This window comes from Gavia stellata, chromosome 15, assembly GCF_030936135.1.
Source record: "Gavia stellata isolate bGavSte3 chromosome 15, bGavSte3.hap2, whole genome shotgun sequence".
Lineage (NCBI taxonomy): Eukaryota > Metazoa > Chordata > Aves > Gaviiformes > Gaviidae > Gavia > Gavia stellata.
In genome coordinates, this window is record NC_082608.1 from 934,122 (window position 1) to 953,067 (window position 18,946).

Genomic DNA, 18,946 nt, shown 5'->3' on the forward strand with positions numbered 1-18,946 from the left:
ACCGCCAGGCAGGATAAACCTGATACGGGCTTGTGTAAATAAGGGAGTTGGGCCTAAGCATTGACCTAAATTGGTGAAAAAGGGGAAAACTCCCTCTGTGGGATATTCACTTCTATTTGCAAGCAGTTATTTTTGTATTATCTTCAACCTGCGCTAAGCCAAAATGCAATTTTTTTTTTCCCTCACTGTATATTAGTACAGATGTAAACACTCTTTAGAGGGAAGTGAAACAAGCTGAAGCAAACACGCTTCACCGCGTGTGAGAATTATCACAACTAAATGTGGTTTTCAACTGAAAGCACCCATTTCAGCTTCTTAATACTGCAAATATTGCAAAATATCATCTTTATCATTTGCCTCTGAAAGGGGAATTTTGCAATAAGCACTTCAAGGAAACAATTTCTAGACTGGTAATATTTTGAAGGGTCAAATTAATTCCTTGTGTAGTCTCACTGACACGCCAACCCTAGAAGTTATTTAAGCTTGAAAGGTGTATAAGTATTGGGGCTTACTGGCCAAGCTTCTCACTGATGTGTGCTACCGGTCAGCTTCAACATCACGTAGGCTGTAATGCAACAAAAAGCTTTCAACCTACAGCCCCTCCCCGGGGGATTTCAGTAATTAGGTATTGAACAGCGCCAGAGCCCAAACATGTGTGTCGAGCTGCTCAAAACAGAGAACCTCAAGGGTCAGTCAGGTAAGACTGCTGTTTCCATTCCCGTTTGCAGCTTTAGCAGGTGAAGAACACAGATGACAATCTGTATCCTTCATATGATGGATGTTTTCTCTTCTTTACCTTATAATGAACGGATATTGTGTTCGAGCCTGGATCACAATGCTATAATAAATGAAAAATACCACTTGCATGTTATATCAGCTTCAAATTCCCCACTACCTCAAGACTTCTACAATCTCTGACAATAGTCATTATATTTAAACCAAAAGTCTTCTTGAGTTTGGCATCCCCTTCTTCAGGACAGGGCAGTAACCTCAACTGTTTGGAAGAACAACCAAGAAGCCACGGACCGAGGGAGCAAAAAGGGCCAGAAAAGGACACGGAATACATAGGCGTCTGCAAGGGTGAGGGAAGAAGGCAGTAATTCAAGGGAAGGATATTGGAAAAGCAGGATGGGAATGATGGCAGTCGTGTGCAGGCATCCTTAGGGTGAAGCTGCCAACAAAGCAGCTGAGCCATTTAGCACATGGAGAGGAACATCCAAAATCCACACGGAGGCAGAAGTCTCCCGTCCTTGCTCACATCCACAGTTAAGGGGTGAAATGACCCAGTCAAGCTTCTCTTGCCCTCTTTTTAAAGGGAAATTATCTTATGGAGGATAATTCTCAGCAGTAGGAGGCCTATAGGGAATCCACTGTTCTCCTTCCTGGCCCAGAAAAACAGTGTTATGGATTAGCTGCTGCTGTAAAGGCCAGAAGGAGATTTCCATGGAAAACATCTCCGCAAACTCTGGCTGGTAAAAGGCGCAGAGATACCATTTAACCATTGGAAACTTTGCCACAAGGCATGCGAATAGCTGATCCCAAAAAACACCTGACCAAATCTTCCTCCAGTTTAACACTAAAAGAACATCTCCTCTGCACAGGACACACAGACAAACCAGCACGAGATCCCGTAAGGATGATCTGGTGAGATCAAGAAAGAGCAGGATGGGGGGATGCCCTGGGCTCAGGAGGGTTTTGAATTCAATCTCAGCGGCACTGCAAGACCTCACTGCTGCAAGAGCCCTTCTGTCTGGTCTGCTTCCCCAGCTGTTCATCCCCTGTTTGGAAAAGAGACTCAACGCCGGGGTGAACAGCCTACAAATGCGCATTAAATGTATACATCAGTTCACTGGCACTTCTGGATCAAAAGGATGCAAGCTAAGGTAAGCAGGACAGATCATTGCAGCCTGCCGAATCTGTGCTGCGAAGCCCTACAGCAACGCTTTAGCTGTAAACAACAAAACAACGGTATGTGTGTTTGATAGCAATTTTTGATTGATAAGAACCTAAATAGTAATTACCTGTCTGTCTGTCTGTCTGATCTATCCCCATGAAGACTGCTCTCATCTCAGAAAGAGAAGCAGTCTAGCCAAAGAGAAGACAAAGCAGTGAAAAAATTAGAAGGAATATAGTAAAACTGTGACTCCTAATGTAATCTATATCCACAGGGAAAACAAAGAGCACCTAAAACTAACGGGTATATCATAGAAAAGTCTTCTTGCCATGGATGCAAGGTTGTCACAAGACCTCACACCAAAAGATTAATATTCACGGACAGGTAAAATATTCTTTTCCTTTAATAAACTGTACATGGACCAAGCAAATAAACCACTGTGAAGCAACCCACATAAAGAGGGTTTCTGGTTTAAAGTAACACTGCAACGTTACCAAGTTCAAAGAGCCAAGGAACCAAATGAAAAGGCAAATTAAATAACTGGAACGTCCTTCAGCGCAGACACTGACTGGGGTATGGGAGAGATCTATAAAGCCATAAATCCCACTGGGAAGGTGAAAAGGGAGTGCTAGTCATTTCCCACAACACCAAAATTAGAGGAACAAAATAGATTTTTTGGCAAGAGGTGCAAAACAAAGAAAAGCAAGCTTTCTTCCACCCAACATGGAAGTCAGCTAAGAAAATCGGATCGCTTCCTAAACAAGTTATGCAAACTAAGAAATTCCTCAGGAGAAAGTCATTTGGGGTTTTTAAGTATAAAGACAGGAGTGCAGCCTCAGGGACAAGAAGTATGAGAGAAATGGATGTAGTGGGTGTATTGGTGTATGCCTGACCAGGTTTTACCTTCTTTTCCTAAACACCTGCTCCTTGTCCAGGAGCACTTGGGTCGGAAAAAGAGCAACCATTTTTTTGTTCATGACCCACTGTGAAAGTCATGCTTTTGTAAGACCTGACTAGATGTTATTGCCTGGTGTAACTCAGCTGGTGTCGCTGCACTCAAGAGTATCTAACTGTTGGGGCTGGTGAATCAGAGGAGTAACTATCAGCCCCACACGGGTGCCAAATATATTCCTCCAGCAATTCCACGAGCTGCTTACTCATCATGGGCGGAGGCTTGTCAAAAAGCTGTGCAATGAGCCAGCTGAGCCTGACCTTCATTCTCAGAAATACCCTTCCCTAACCACACCGTGGAAAGGGAACAACTCCACCACGGCTGCAAGACCTGGATGAGACAGGAAGAAGCTGAGAATAATATCATTAGGCATTTTTGGGCTCTCTGGTGATGGGACATGAGAGGCTACTCAATGACTTTGCACATACACTCCCCACTGCTGCATTTGGAAGACAGTGACCTGTAATGAAGTTTGAATCCTCGCTTTAATTCCAGGAGAAGGAGCAACATATTCTTGGAGGTGGTGAGGGATGAGAGGAGGCATGTGAGTAGCCCACAAACCCAGCCACAGATTAGAAAGTTTCAGAAAAAGGAGCATCCACATCATTCAGTAATGTGCGTTACCATTTTTTAACAGGGCATCAAACAGAAAAAAAAAAAAAAAATCACATCCCCACACTCTTCCCCCTCCCTTCTGTTTGCATCCTTAGTTAAAATACTGAAAATAGGTGTACTTACAGGGAGGTCTGTAAAGGCTATACCTGTGGGGGGAAAAATATTAGAATTAAAAAGACAAAGGATTTTTTCCCCTGCTTGGCTACATCCTTAACATTCTACAAAACGTTACTGCATTTCAATAAATCCCAGTTCTGACCCTGCATTTCACCACCTGGCATATTTAGACGTAACTTCCCTCCCCAGTCCCCTCCTCTGCAAGGTTTTGCATCTGCAGAAAGGTTCAGGGAAAAACCTAAATGTTTCAGACATCTCTCCCAGAAATTGGATTTTCTAAAAAGCAGCTCCTCTTTTCTTTGCTTCTCCCTTTGTTACTATGAAGGAGTTGGTTTTCAAGACTCACTTTGGCTTCAGAAACAGAGTTTTCCGATAACGTTGCTTCAGTTTAGGCTATAACTACTTCTCCTCACCAGCCAGAGAGACAGGAATGAACATTCAATGCTTTGTGTTACAGCTGGGGAACAGCCTTGTGACAGGACCAAGCTGCAGCTTGGAGCACCTGAGAAATACTGTGCAGAGAATAGCTTCATCCTCAACTACGCTGCTACAGTTCCAATTATAAGAGACGGAAAGAAGTGTATGGTTTCCCTTTTCATTTACATTTGGCATGCCAGAAAAGAGATAGCTACTTAAGCAGTGGCAGCCATTGCCTAGGATCGCTAACAGAGTTGTGGCCAGAGACAACGCTCAGCTACCCCTGGGCACAGCTCTGCAATGCTCTGATCTGATTTAGACGTGAGCTACCGCTCAGAAGGAGGGTGCCTCTCCTCCCTCTCCCATGTGTCCCTCCATCCGCCACGGGTGAGATCCAGCAGCCGGGCAGCAGCACGGTGAGATGGATTGGCCAGCGACAGCGGCTCTAACCCACCGGTTTTGGGTCACCCTCACCAACAGTACAGGGGAAACTGCTGCCACGGTCTGTTCCCCTTATCAGACTGAGCTTAATTCCATCAAGCTGAGCTTAATTCATGTTTCAAGCTAACAGTTCAGGAGTCAATCTGGAAGCTGCGGTCTTGCCCCAGGAATGCTTTCTGTCCCCAGCCAGAGGAAGGCTGGTACCCACACCAGTATGCCCAGTTGTCGCACACGTCCCACCTCTCAGCCACGCAGCAGTCCCTTCTGGGTGGCAGTGAAACAGCTGCACAGAAGCAAGAGCACATCATTCTCTGTTTTTAATGTTAGGACTATTTTAACCAAGAGCTGCAATGTAATGTTACCAGGTCGGCCTGAAATGGTAATTTAAACCAATTTTAGGAGTAAACATAGGAAACAAATCATTACTATTCAAAACAGCACAGATCCAAAATCAAATGCTCCGAAAAAAATCCTGAGTATTTTACTAAATAAATAGCCAATAAGGTTTAATTAACATCCTGGCAGATAGCCAATATGGTTTAATTAACGTCATGGCAGACCTTGTCTGTTGAGCACCCTCTCTACAACCCAACCAAAAATTGTGTCTACAAGAGACGTTGAATAACTGGCTTGAGAAAACTATTCAGTAAGCATTTCTCTCGCCCCAGCAGTTTGCCCAAATATCGTTCCTCACTCAAACCTGTTTTTCACTTCGCACTTGTTTTGCTCAGCTGGATGAAAGCTCATTTCTACCCTTACACCAGAAGGAGCTCAACCTCCTTGAGTCTGCAGCCCACTGGAGTCTTCCTCCGCCACCCAGGATCACTCCGAGCCAAAGGTAGCCTGGCTTTCCCATCACAACTCGTGTAGCTGTACGGCTGGGAGCTGCATCCAGCACGTGGGCAAGCACATGATTTTTCAGTGGACTACAAGGTGGGTGGAAAATTGGCTGGACTGTCAGAATCGAAGGGTTGTGATCAGCAGCTCAAAGTCCAAGTGTTGTCCCTCGGGGATTGGCGGTAGGGCCAATACAGTCTAATGTCTCTTCTAACAACCCAAACGATGGGACGGCGTGTACTCTCAGCAGGTTCACAGATGTTGCCAAACAGGAGAGTGGATAATACGCTGGAGGGCATGCTGCTATCCAGAAGGACCTCAACAGGCTGGAGAAATGATCCAGCACAAACCTCGTGAAGCTCAACAAAAGCAACTGAAGAGCCCTTCCATCAGGTTGTAATATTCCCAGAAAAGAGGACAGGCTGGGGCTGAACGGAGAGAAAGCAGATCTGCAGAGAAGGATGCAGGGGGTCCTGGTGGGCAACAAGTTGAGCAGGAAGGAGGCAGCAGCAGGTCCTTGCAGTGAAGCAGGTCAACCACATCCTCGGCAGTATTAGTAAGGGTGTAGCTGGAGCTGTATTAGTAAGCTGGGCTGTATTAGTAAGAGTAGATTAAAGGAAGGGATTGCTCCCTTCTCTTCAACACTTGTGAGTTTAAACTTAGAGTATGATGTTCACTTTTGGGCTCTCCAGTACAAGACAGACAGCAAAACTGGAGTGAGTCCAGCAGAAGCCAACAAGATAAAGGGAGGCTAAGGGAAATTGGGTTGTTCAGTCTTATTCAGGGGTTGTTCAGACACTTACTGCTCCTACAGCTACCTAACGGGAGGGTACAGAAAAGACAGAGACAGACTCTTCCCAGAGATGCATGGTGACAGGACACAGGAGACAACAAAGACAAGTTGCAACATGGGAAATTCTGATGAGATATTAGGGGGGAAAAATTCGGTATGAATGTGTCAAACACTGAATCAGGGGACCAGAAAAGCCCCCTGGGAGATCTCTGTTCTTGGAGACAGTAAAAACTTGATGAGTTTCTGAGGAACATGATCTAGTTGGTCCTGCTTTCAGCAGGGCGTTGGATGCATGACCTCCAGACATTCCTCCCAAAGAAAATTACTCTATGATTCTATAAATAAACTCATTACATTGCCTTAAATTAAGGCATTTGTATATTCTGCACTCTCTGTTATCTAACTAAGACCAATAAAATGCTTTATGCCTACAGAACCAGATCTGTTGCGCAAACATGTCTGTTTAGAGACTTCATCCTGAATCTGTACTGCAACACACCTGCACCCAACAAATCAACAGCAGAAAGCGAAAGAATCACAACTCTAGCTAGGCAGCTGAATTTGAAACTGCACTCTTTCTCCGCAGCACCTCCAAAACCTGGATCCAACTTAAAATAACAAACTTCATAAATTTAAAGACAAGAACTAGACCGCTCAGGAGGTCAGGAAGCATGAGCAAGCGTGTGAAGAGCCTCTCCTGTAAGTCCACAATGTTAATCTGATCATCAAGGCAGTGATATAAAGACATTAAATGAAGGTTCAGAGCTGGGGGACAGTGTGATCGACACCTTCACCTGCCATCTAATCAACGGACTTTCACCTTGCCATGACTAACACACACTTACACGTGTCCCCATGCATACAACACACTTGTGGACCTTCTAGCCCAACTTTACCCTCCACCCAGCAACAACCATCCTGTCTGCCTCACAGTTGGCCACCTTCTTCACAGTACATTTCAGAATTCAATTTGCACAAGACAACATACATTTGGGTGATCAGCCACACCACTCCATTTCCTATATGGCAGGGTACTCCTCCAGCATCTGTTTAGGTAATCGTAATTCAGAGAATGCAAAAGCAGTGCTGATGGACTGCAATAAGCAATAACACATTCAGCAAGATGAGCATCTTAAAGAGTAGACTAGGAAATGTCAGCCCATCAAATACTTGACTACTATGACTTGCTGCTGAGGAGAAGCACTATTAAACCCACACAGCTCTACAGGCTCTTGGAAACAGTTATCCTCCAGTCAAGCCACTTGGGTAAAATTGTTCTTACAGAGAAACAAGGCTGTAGCCAAGTTTGATATTTTCCATTCATTTTAAATTTGGCTTATCTAAAGTCTTGTTTTAAACCTCCCAATGCTCTTGCTCTCTGAAAAAATTGTTTGAAGGTTTGAGGACAAACCTATTAAACCGGGGATGGACATCTGTGGATCTCTATGACAAGCAGATTTCTTCATTATCCCTAATGTTCCTCTTAATCTCTAAACAGGTTGCAGAACGGGTATTTTACTTGACAGGTTAACTTGGTCTTTCCGAGGGCCTTCACTAGAACTCAGAGAGACTACAGGAAGTTTTCTATGCCAAGACTTCAGAGGCTTGCATGCTCTTTTTATAGCCCTGCTGCTCCATTTACCTTGGTCTGCTGTCCAAGTCTGAGATGTGAAACACTTGTACATTAGTCCCTGAGTGAACTCATCCACTTAATCCCAGACACCTGTACCAGTCACATTCCCATATCATTTTCTGCGTCCGAGACTCTCTGCTTAATGGCTGGAGCCCCAACATTTCTCACATTTCTCCCTCTTTTTCTCCTAATTCACCCTCACCATACTTCTAGCCACATCTCAACATGATTTTCTACTGCCAGGACTCTGCTCAGAACTTGTCAGACGCATTTCATCAGCAGCCAGAAGACATTCAAGACGTTTTCCAGAACAGAGAATTAAGACTACATACAATGTCCAATAGTTTTCACGTGATGTCTCCAAACAACGTTCAAGACTTAGCTCCAACCAGAACATCCAGAATTTGTGATGGCCAAGAAAACAGTTCTTATACAGTGCTCCTGATGGATCTGATTACATGGAAAAGTATGGAGACAACGGAAGATCATAGTTAAGCAACAGGAGAAACTGCAAGGAAAACAAAGGGGGGTGTCTAATTAACAGATGAAAAGGAGATGAAATGGTGAAGAGAGAAATGGTGAAGAGAGAACATCATCTTTAGGGAAAGACAAAGCTACAGTAACCCCATTAAAAGTGAGACAAATTCAAATGCCCAGAGGCAGGGCCCTGAAACCCTGCTGTCAACCTAACTGGCATCACAAAGGGGCTGATTAGGCTCAGGAATTTTTTTTTACATCTGCAGCGGGATTACATAATGACCTAATTTCCTAAGAGGAGAGATATACAGCTTCAGCTGCTTTCTGTCGGGGAACATCAAGAAAAAGCACATTCATCCCCTGCCTTGTAAATCTCAGGTTTACACAACACAGAAATGAGATTCTCAGGTTAGCCTAAGTGTCATGAAATGTTCAAGATCTTCACAGAGATGCTTCCACTAGGGCAGAAAGTGTTCTGACTTTCAGATAAATCATTGCCCCTGCCTCCATCTGGTCTTGGTTCCTCTGCGGAGACCTGCCTCACCCCCTCTCTCACATCTACCTGTTCAGTGCTCACGAGAAGTTGTGTAACAGCCAGATGACTGGGATCTGTGGTCTGATGGGGCTCAAACACGCTCTCCTCAACATTCAATGGGAAGCCCTTCTCTCGAATGTTGTGTTTCTTTATCAATGGCACAAATAGACACCACTGGCCCTTAACAAGAGTCTTCCCAGCTGAGATCTTCATTCTGCTTTTGTAAAAAGACAGTTCCAGCAGCTTTTGGGGGGGTCAGCCCAGCAACGACTGATGGTCTGCGACTCCCTAGTTCTTCCATCACTGTCTCTTCTAACCACATCATCTCTCTGCTCTGAATACAACCATTATGCCACTACAGCTCAAAGAGAAGCTGGTACACAAATGAGCCTGTTGTGAATGCTCAGGACAGTCTCCTACCTATAATTTTCTCATAAAGTCTCATGTCTTCTGCCAACACATCTGAAGAGCCCAGGAGGAGGATATCCAGGAGGCAGCAATGCTTATAATCTACTATTGTTCTCTAAGCACGGTGTAATTTAATTCCCTTCCTTTCCTGTTTCTTCCCACTGGCATTGTCCACCGCTCCCCAAGGGATCATTCAATGTCAGATTAGAAAACACAAGCCTTCCACCCAAAAACCCCATCTTCGAAGGAAAAGGAGCACTAAAAATCAAGAAAGGAAGACCAGGCAACTTCCTTGCTGTAAAGACCTCTAAATGTCCCAAACAAACCAAATCTCTGAGCAGGACACGAGGCAAAGAATCAGAGGATGGTAACGATGAAATACAATACAGAAGCTACTGAACCGTGCTCTTTGTTTGGCTTCACCTGCCCGGAGACCCAGGCACAACACGGCCCAGGAAACAGAACGGAGGACGGAGCAAGGGACAACTTTTCAACCCACAACCCTTCTACTCCGTAGACTCCTGGTCACTAAAAAGAAATTAAATTTCCAATGAACAAATTTGTATTCATTAAATAGAAGACCTGGCCTCTTCCTGACCGTTGCAGTTTCGTTGTAACGAAGAGTAACAGCACTGTCAGGCTAAAAAACGGTGAAGCTGGAAAACCACCCACTCAAACAAAGGAAAACAGCCAGAGGGGCACAGCACAAACCACTATACTACTTCTGTGTAAATACACACTAAAAATCAAGGACAGCAACTAAAATGAGAGATTTTGTGAAATCTTTTGAACTATTTCAGCACCTTAGCTGCTATGTATGGTGAACTTGTCTCATTCCTAAGCAACAGCTCCTGCTCTACACCACCAGCTGTTGCTTTCATACCTCTGTCTTCCCAGTACAGGATTGACAAGGGCAATGTCCACAGATTATGAGTTAAATTTAGAATAATCCCGCTATTAGATAGAAATCTGGGCAATTAGCTAATACTTATGGACTACAAATGACTCCTAGTGTCTCCACTAGTGACTGATCTCGCTAGGTAGTAAGCCGCAAGTCTTCACCATGAGTCCCCCAACATCACACATGGTCTGGCTGATAAATAGTTGTAACTTCAAAAAAGAAGCCAGATCAGACACTCAACTGTGAGCTGCTCCCCACTGGGCTTCTGACCGAGGCTCCATTTATAAAATTAGAATGTTAAAAACAAGTCTTAAAGGATGCTCAAAGAATTTTTTTTTCCATTCAGGGCTGAAGACCTCTTGACATGTTGCAAAGCATCAGGACTAGTTGCTGATGCATGGTCACAGACTCAATCTAGGATGCTTCTCAGAAGGCACGTGCCTCATTTCTAGGCAACTGTCCCCTCACAAATCAACAAACAGTGGGTATGAAATCAGAGGAAAACTGAAAACAAATTTCCAAAAGAAGTTCTGTCTGCATGAGCATCAGGCCCTTCTGCATCTGCCTCAGATCCTTCCGGAGATTTGGAGGGAAAAGCCCACATCTCAGATCCATATCTCTGCTATACCTGTAGCATAGCGTGCTACTTTCACAGAATCACAGACTGGCTGAGGTTGGAGGCACTTCAGGAGGTCATCTGGTCCAACTCCTCTGCTCAAGCAGGGCCACCCAGAGCTGGTCGCCCAGGACCGTGTTCCGGTGACTTCTGAATACCTTGACGGACAGAGACTCCACAACCTCTCTGGGCAAGCTGTGCCAGTGCTCGGTCACCCTCACAGTGAAAAAGTGTCTCCTGATGTTCAGAGGGAACCTCCTGGGTTTCAGTTTGTGCCACCTCTCTGTGTTTCAGTTTGTGCCCATTGCTTCTGGTCCTGGCACTGGGCACCACTGAGAAGCATCTAGCTCCGTCATCTCTGCACCCTCCCTTCAGCTATTTATATACACTGATGAGATCTCCCCTGAGTCTTCTCTTCTCAAGGCTAAGCAGTACCAGCTCTCTCAGCCTTCCCTCCTAGGAGGGATGCTCCAGTCCCCTAACCATCTTACCAGCCCCTTACCATACTGGACTCTCTCCAGTATGTCCATCTCTCTCTTGTACATGGGAGCCCAGTACTCTTCCCGAGAGCTGACCAGAAATTATGCGCTCTCCAAACACACCCCGCACTCCAATCCCACTCCTTCCTTCAGCCCAGCCAGTAACTCTAAAGAGCTTTTGTTCTGTTAAGTTTTGAGCGGGGTATTTTTCTACCAGCTTCTTCATCTTGAATTCAACAAAGTAGAACTGACACAGCAAGGAGAAGCAAAGGAAAGGAGTGCCTGTCCCTACCAAACCAAATGAATTCCAGTGCAAAAAGTGAGATGAACTTACCAAATTTACTGCATGTCTTATGTGACCAAAAAAAAAAAAAAAAAAGGACAAAAATTTATCCAAGGTGGAGAATATGTCATCCAAAGGAAAGACATTTTAGGTGCAAATGGCCAAAACTTTCTGTTTTAGACCGATCATATATGATGGATGCCTGGAAAATGTCTGCGAGATATTCCTTTAGGCAAAATTTTGAAGTCCTTAACTTTAGAGGAACTACTGTGGAATGAACCAAATTATAGGTCAGTGCTTAAATAAGACTTTTTACGCTGAATTAATGTCTAGCTTTCGGAATACCTGGACCAATGTGTACAGGCTTACCGATGGAGAAGTCACTTTAAAAAGCAAAAAGACACTGATACAGTGTCTTTGCAGTTAGTTGATTAATATGCTAACTAAACTTCCCACTTCTTTATTTCCCTGTTGCCCAGCCGTTAGCCATCTTATCCAACCTCCCCCAGGCTGTGCAGTAGCAGAGGAAAGGAGCAGAAGCTGGGGGGGCAATCCTAACCTACTTAAACAAATGGAGCAGCAGAGAAACCATTTTACGTGCTGGAAGTATTGAAGTCTTGGAGCCAATTTACATCTCCTGACTGCTGCTTAGTGCTCTTTTTCTCTCCCGTTTCTTAAATCTTACCCACAAATGTGGGACAAGAGTTAGAACACATGCAAAGTATTAAAAAGCAGCAGTGAGAGCAGGGCAGGAGCATCCCTCTCCTGAGAACACCTTTCTTTACTTACCTAAACTGTGGCCGTTTTTCGTGTAAAAGCAGGTATTGTTGATAAGGTTAACACAGCAGCCGATCACATCTCCAGTGGTGAATGTAGGACCGTAGGGCTGTCCTGTCCCCGAAGAACAGAAGGAGTGCCCATCGTCACCGTGGTACCCATACGAATGTTTATCCCATCCTGCAAAAGACGAGACAAAAGAACAGGTCAGCAATGAAGCCAGTTTAGCAGAACGACATGGCAACTACAGCTCTCAGGACACAATTTCCTGGTAGGAAATTTGAAATTTTGACTCCCGGTCCTCATTCATCCCAATATTAATTTTCACATACCAGTAACTGAAAAGAAATGAATGATCATCAATCGTAACACATCATTTGGGTTTCAACCCCATTTGTCCCATATGAGAAATAGTAAAAAGAACAGATTGCCAAAAGTCATTTTGACAAAGATTTTTTTTGTTTTAAAAAAAACATTAAAACCTTGTTTCTGTTTCATCTCGCCTGCAGTGAAACAAGCTCCTCTTTGTAAAACGTTTGTGTTTCCCAATAACACAATCTTCCAGCAAAACCATTTAATAAAATAATTCTTGTCCAATTGCAGCTTTGTCCACAAGCGCTGCACACAGGCGTAACCGAACAGCTTGAGGCAATTTTTGCACTCTCACATTTACATTTCCCTTCTAACAGTTTACAAGGATTTCTGCGTTCCCCTTGGGCACCAACATCTCCCATTCCGTGGACAGCTTAAAACACAACCCTTAAATGGCAATGGGCAATTTTCAAAGCGGTCAATTCTAACATTAGCATCTTTTACTTCTTCTGCCAGTAACACTGTGCCTAGGGTTAAAGCTGGGCTCCGGGATTGCACCCTGCCTACTTGCTCTTTTCTACATCTTGCAGTAACTCCATCATTCCGACTTCCTGATTTTGTTCTTTTCTACTCCAATTCCATTGGAAATTCTTTTGCGAATTTCTTACATGTAGAAATGCCAGATATAACTGGCAACTACCGCAAAGAAGAGCGATTAATCCATCCTTTAAAAGCTGAAGTGTTCTTCAGGCAACACAATGGTCTTCTCTTTTCAGGACTCTCATCTCCCTTTTGCAGAAGAGAGGACAGTGCTCCCATGTTTGTGGCCACAGAGCGATTGAGCGAATGTCACCTGAATCTACTAGCCCGTGCCTGCCAACTTCAGTTGCCACTACTGCTCAAGATGGCTTACCCTTGCCTCTCTTAGGAGACCAGTCATGAAGAACAGTCCTCTTACCATTGAGTATAAAGAAAGCATGACGTGCTCTGGCTTATAATAAGACTTCAAGAAAAATCAAGGTCTTCTCCAGCTCTTTGGAGCATTTCTATGAATTACACGATCAAAACCACATCTCACAGAGAGATGTATTTCTATCAAGAAGCCTGAGATAGACACAACATAGTAACAATCACCTGTGTTTTAAATAGATATGGTTGGCTCCTTCGGCAGACTGTGCCAACTGAGATGGAATCAAAAGAAGGTGCTTCAACCACCTACTGACCTTATACAACCTAAGGGTAGTGCAGAATCTATTAAATGTGGAGCAATGGTTTTGGCAAAAGGACTACAGAAGAAATGCAATGGCCGTGAGAGGAGAGGGGTTAAAAAATAGAAAGCGCACATTCTGCAATAAGGCAAAAAAAGACCGAGCGCACTGCAAACGAGAGAGAGGAGCCCTGCGAAGGTGGGCTGGAGCACTTCTGTGAGCCATCATTTTCCTACAAAAACAACAACATGAGGGCGCTAGAAATGTAATCCCATCAAATGGTGCCTAGCTACATGTACTCAGGTATCTTATCATCAGCGGGACCCACATGCTCGGGGTTTCTCAGAAAAGCATGAAACATTCGGTGCACGCCTGAGGCCCTTTGCTTATTGCACCACACCGCATGAATGCCAAGGGGAAAGTCAGGGAATGGAGCAAGAATGAAACATGCCACGGTCCAAGATTTTGGACCTCAGGGCAAAGTTTGGGAGTGAAAGGTGTGAAGGACTCCTAGCAAATCCTAGACAAGAAATGGTCAATAATTTCCTCTGTTAAACCCCACACACCCACTGAGATGTCCCAAGAGTCAACTCCGTCTTCCCTAGGACCAGCTCCAAAAAAGCTGTTGACAGGAGCACCAGTTCTGTTTAATATCTTCATGAAAGACAGGGACAGCAGCACAGACAGCACCCTCAGCAAGCTCAAAACCACTGCCAAATCGGGTTGCCAAAAACAAAGGAGGGAGTGATAGAGGCTCTGGAGTCTGTTGTCAAGCTTCCACTTCTAAGACTCCATCCAGTAAAAATATCATTGAAATATTGAGTTTTTAACACTATGGCTCCTTTCCACTATCCCGTCTATCTTCTCTGCTGCGGGCCTGTGAAAGACTGCCATCGCTGATTTATTATTTTAGTCTCCCCAAACACGGCCCTGTTACATGTGTGTCAGTTCAGAACGACTCTAATGAAGCTGCTTCACAACTTCAGATGATAACTCTAATCAATTTATCTCCTAAGCTACTTAATAACACAACCCAAATACAAACGTCTAACTCTTCTGCATAAAAAACATTCCTGGCATTACAATGCATTTAATAAGAACTTGGCATCCATTACATCTCAGTAGTCAGATGCTTACACATAACGCACCAGGCAGGGCTACCGTGAGAAATGCAACAGCGTGCCCAACCGTGAGGACAATTTCACAAAATACTTGTGCCAATGCAGACACTACAGGTTCTGTAGTAGAAGAAAAAAAAAAAGGTTCCATTATCTACAGATCACGACTGATTTTACTGAAAAAAACCTCCTCCCGCTGCTGTAAGACTGGTGCTTCACAGTGTCAATACTTGCTGTACCTCCAAAGGTGGTGATGAACACGTTGATGCGACGAACTCCAGTAAGAAGTGACTGAATAAAGGCTTTGAGGACAGTGTCAGATTTGGTATGTATTGCAACAGCGCCTGGAAAAAGCTTGATTTGAATCTCACTCTCCACAGACAACCACTAATATCACCAGTTAAAGAAATCTCACCCACCCAGCACTTTGTTAATGTTATACAGAGTTAACTTTTTCAACTCAGATGTTGTGTAGTGCTGAATCTGGACCTGACACAACAGCAAGTGTTTTAAATCTAGACTGTCAGCCTTATCAAATCACCACGGTCATCTTAAAAAAACAAGCCAGATTTGTTTGAGAGAACTAACTGTACTCACCATAAACACAAGCTGAGTGGTGTTAATTATATGCCTAACCTTTAGTTATTTATTAATCAAATAATGTATCAGTATTTCTAAAATTCTGCCCAGAATAAACATGAGGGCAATGGCATACAGGTCATTCCAGCACTGGCCAACTTCAGCCAGTCTTCTGAAATCTCCTAATAATCTGAATTAAAAATAACAACCAGCAGTTCTAATACTTCTAAGTCAAAGTTACCTGGGCCTATTGATTTCAATAGTGTATCCCTGTCGAAAGTGTTTGGCATTATCTTGGATTACCAGCAGAGTGGGGAGTAACTCGTAACATCTATTTTGCAAACAGATCCTCCAACTTCTCTCCAAATAAAAAAAACACTTGCTGAAAACTTGGGACTTTTCTGCATCATTAACAATTGACTATCGCCACCTAGTAATAGGTCTATGATATTACAACCTTTTCTTTGACTTAAGACACTATTTGTGCCTCCAGTTACTCAACAGCTTCTTCCTTTACAAACTCTTAACACTTTTAATAAGGGCTGAATCAGACTTCCTATATGCCTTCCCGACGCTTCCATCTGCAAATTCTCCAGACATTTTAACCTCTGTACGACGCGTACTCAAGTACTGCCAGAAGCCCCTGTTGTGACTCAGAAAGCAGAGAGGAGATGTTATCGGCATGTTCTTAAAAAGGTTGGCCACAGGGGATATGGGGTCAACCCAGATAAGGATTCTCTTCAAGAAGTGAGACAGCATAAGCATAGGACGCGCATGTATCCTGCTCCTACTGAATGGCTTAACCACTTTCCAACCACCCGCAGCGCAGAGACATACTGAGCCAGAGGGAGATTCTGTTCACTCAGTACTCCTCAAAGGATTTATTTCCTTTCCATTAAATTGTCCAATCCTCCTTTAACCACATGTAAACGTTCCTACCATCCACTGTATCCTGCAACAAGGAGTTTCACAGCGTAACAGCAAGCTGCATGAAAACGTGCCTCCTACTACTTGTATTTGATAGCCTGTAGTTCTTGCACTGGAGAAGATCACAGAATCACAGAATCATTACGGTTGGAAAAGACCTGTAAGATCATCAAGTCCAACCACCAACCCAACCCCACCATGCCCACTAAACCATGTCCCGCAGTGCCACGTCCACACGTTCCTTGAACACCTCCAGGGATGGTGACTCCACCACCTCCCTGGGCAGCCTCTTCCAGTGCTTCACCGCTCTCTCGGGAAAGAAATTTCTCCTAATATCCAGCCTGAACCTCCCCTGGGGCAACTTGAGGCCATCTCCTCTTATCCTGTCGCTTGTCACTTGGGAGAAGAGACCAACACCCACCTCCCCACAACCCCCTCTCAGGTAGTTGGAGAGAGCGATGAGGTCTCCCCTCAGCCCCCTCTTCTCCAGACTGAACAACCCCAGCTCCCTCAGCCGCTCCGCATCAGACTTGTGCTCCAGACCCCTCACCAGCTCCGTCGCCCTTCTCTGGACACGCTCCAGCACCTCAAGGTCCTTCTTGGAGTGAGGGGCCCAAAACTGAACACAGCATTCGAGGTGTGTCCTCACCAGCGCCGAGTACAGGGGCACGATCCCCTCCCTACTCCCGCTGCCCACACTGTTTCTGATACAGACCAGGATGCCGTTGGCCTTCTTGGCCACCTGGGCACACTGCTGGCTCATATTCAGCCGGCTGTCGACCAACACCCCCAGGTCCTTTTCTGTGGGGCAGCTTTCCAGCCACGCGTCCCCAAGCCTGGAACATTGCATTGGGTTGTTGTAACCCAAGTGCAGGACCCGGCACTTGGCCTTGTTAAACCTCATACAGTTGGCCTCAGCCCATGGATCCAGCCTGTCCAGATCCCTCTGCAGAGCCTTCCGACCCTCCAGCAGATCAACACTCCCACCCAACTTGGTGTCCTCTGCAAACTTACTGAGGGGGCACTCAGCCCACTCATCCAGATCATCGATAAATATATTAAACAAGACTGGTCCCAAAACTGAGCCCTGGGGGACTCCGCTTGTGACCGGCTGCCAACTGGATTTCACTCCATTCACCACGACTCTCTGGGCTCAGCCGTCCAGCCAGTTTTTTACCCAGCAAAGAGTGCGCCTGTCTAAGCCACGAGCTGCCACTTTCTCCAGGAGGAGAGTGGGAGACAGTGTTGAAGGCTTTACTAAAGTCCAGGTAGACATCGACAGCCTTTCCCTCATCCACTTGGTGGGTCATCTGGTATGATGTATTCAGTCTCTCCAGAACATACATCATTATATAGATCACTACAAAATCCCCCATAATAATCCCTTTTCCAGACTGATGACTCCTGGCTTATTTAGCTATTCCCTGCATTTCTGACCATCATCATCTGAACCTTTTCTGGATTTGTAGTGTTGCTTTTGAGAATGGAGATGAAGGTGCACCATGGAGAAGGGAAGCAAGCCGTAGTTGTTCTCTGTACTGTTCCCTAGCCCTCTGCGAGTTAATCCTAGCATTTTCCCCTTTATTATCCTTTTTACCACTGAACGAAGCTATTGTAACCACTCCAAAACGCATCATCACTCTTCTGACAATGCTCTCCGAGCAGATTCTCATCTGCCACCTCACCTCATCAGCTCACTCCCACAGCTCCTCTCCAGCACCGTGCACCCTCGGTGGCTCGCAATCCTCAACAGCCAGAGCGGTCCGTCCTGGGCTAGTGAGATGAAGGCAGCTGCTTCTAATAAAACCCTGGGAGGACCCATGCACGAACAGTTTCTGACCGGTAACTCATTCCAACAAGGTTGCGGGGTTTAAATAACATCCCGTTGCAGTCTCTTGGTGATGGCTGACGTCTAGAGCAATGGACACTTCACACTTACATGCAGCTGACCAAGTCTAAAAATTCTCAAATGCAAGTGGAGACTCCTTACAAAATTTCAGAAAGTTGGACAAGAAGATTGGAGAATGTGCTTTTCTTCTAAAAAGTAGATCATGGACCCCCGAAGGACCATACTCTGTAGAATGAAATGTAGCGAGCTAGAGGAGGGTCCAGTTAGCACAGTTTTCTCATTCTTTCCTTTTCCTTCCTCATCCTCTCTTCAAAAGCACAAAATCATTTTAAAGAGAGGAGACAGGCAGAGAACAGAAAAGATTTGGCCACCTGGCCCATGGCAGTGGTCAAAGCAGAACCTAAAGATCCAGCCTCCTAAGGCTCCTGTCCTCACTACAGCTCATTTTGAAGACAACTGCACTTTGAACATGCAAATCCACAGGCAGAGCCACTCTGCAGGTAGGACCTCAGCAGCTAGTGAACAAAAAGAGGTTAAAATGACATCCCTTTGAATTGAACACTTCGACCCCCAAACCCAAAATATACGTATAGTATTTACCAGACAGATGCAGAACAGCTCAGACTGTGCAATCAATGAGAGAATGGAAAGAAAGAAAAACAGAAACCGTGAGTAGGGAAGAGAATGGGAAGAAAGAAAAACAGAAAACGTGAGCAGGGCTCGGGAGGACATTTTTATACGTTCAGCACCAAGCTGAAGTTCTGTTTGGCCTGCTAAC

General features: G+C 44.9%; 1 protein-coding gene across 1 annotated transcript in view; it reads right to left on the reverse strand.

Moving 5' to 3' along the window:
- RANBP10 (RAN binding protein 10) overlaps positions 1–18,946 on the reverse strand; it is an 81,550-nt gene that overhangs the window by 21,237 nt on the left and 41,367 nt on the right. Inside the window, exons 4-5 of the mRNA XM_059824688.1 lie at positions 12,188–12,355; positions 3,585–3,607 (exon numbers count right to left, since the gene is read on the reverse strand). Of these exons, the coding sequence (XP_059680671.1) occupies positions 3,585–3,607; positions 12,188–12,355 (191 nt within the window). The remainder of the gene's footprint in view (positions 1–3,584; positions 3,608–12,187; positions 12,356–18,946) is intronic.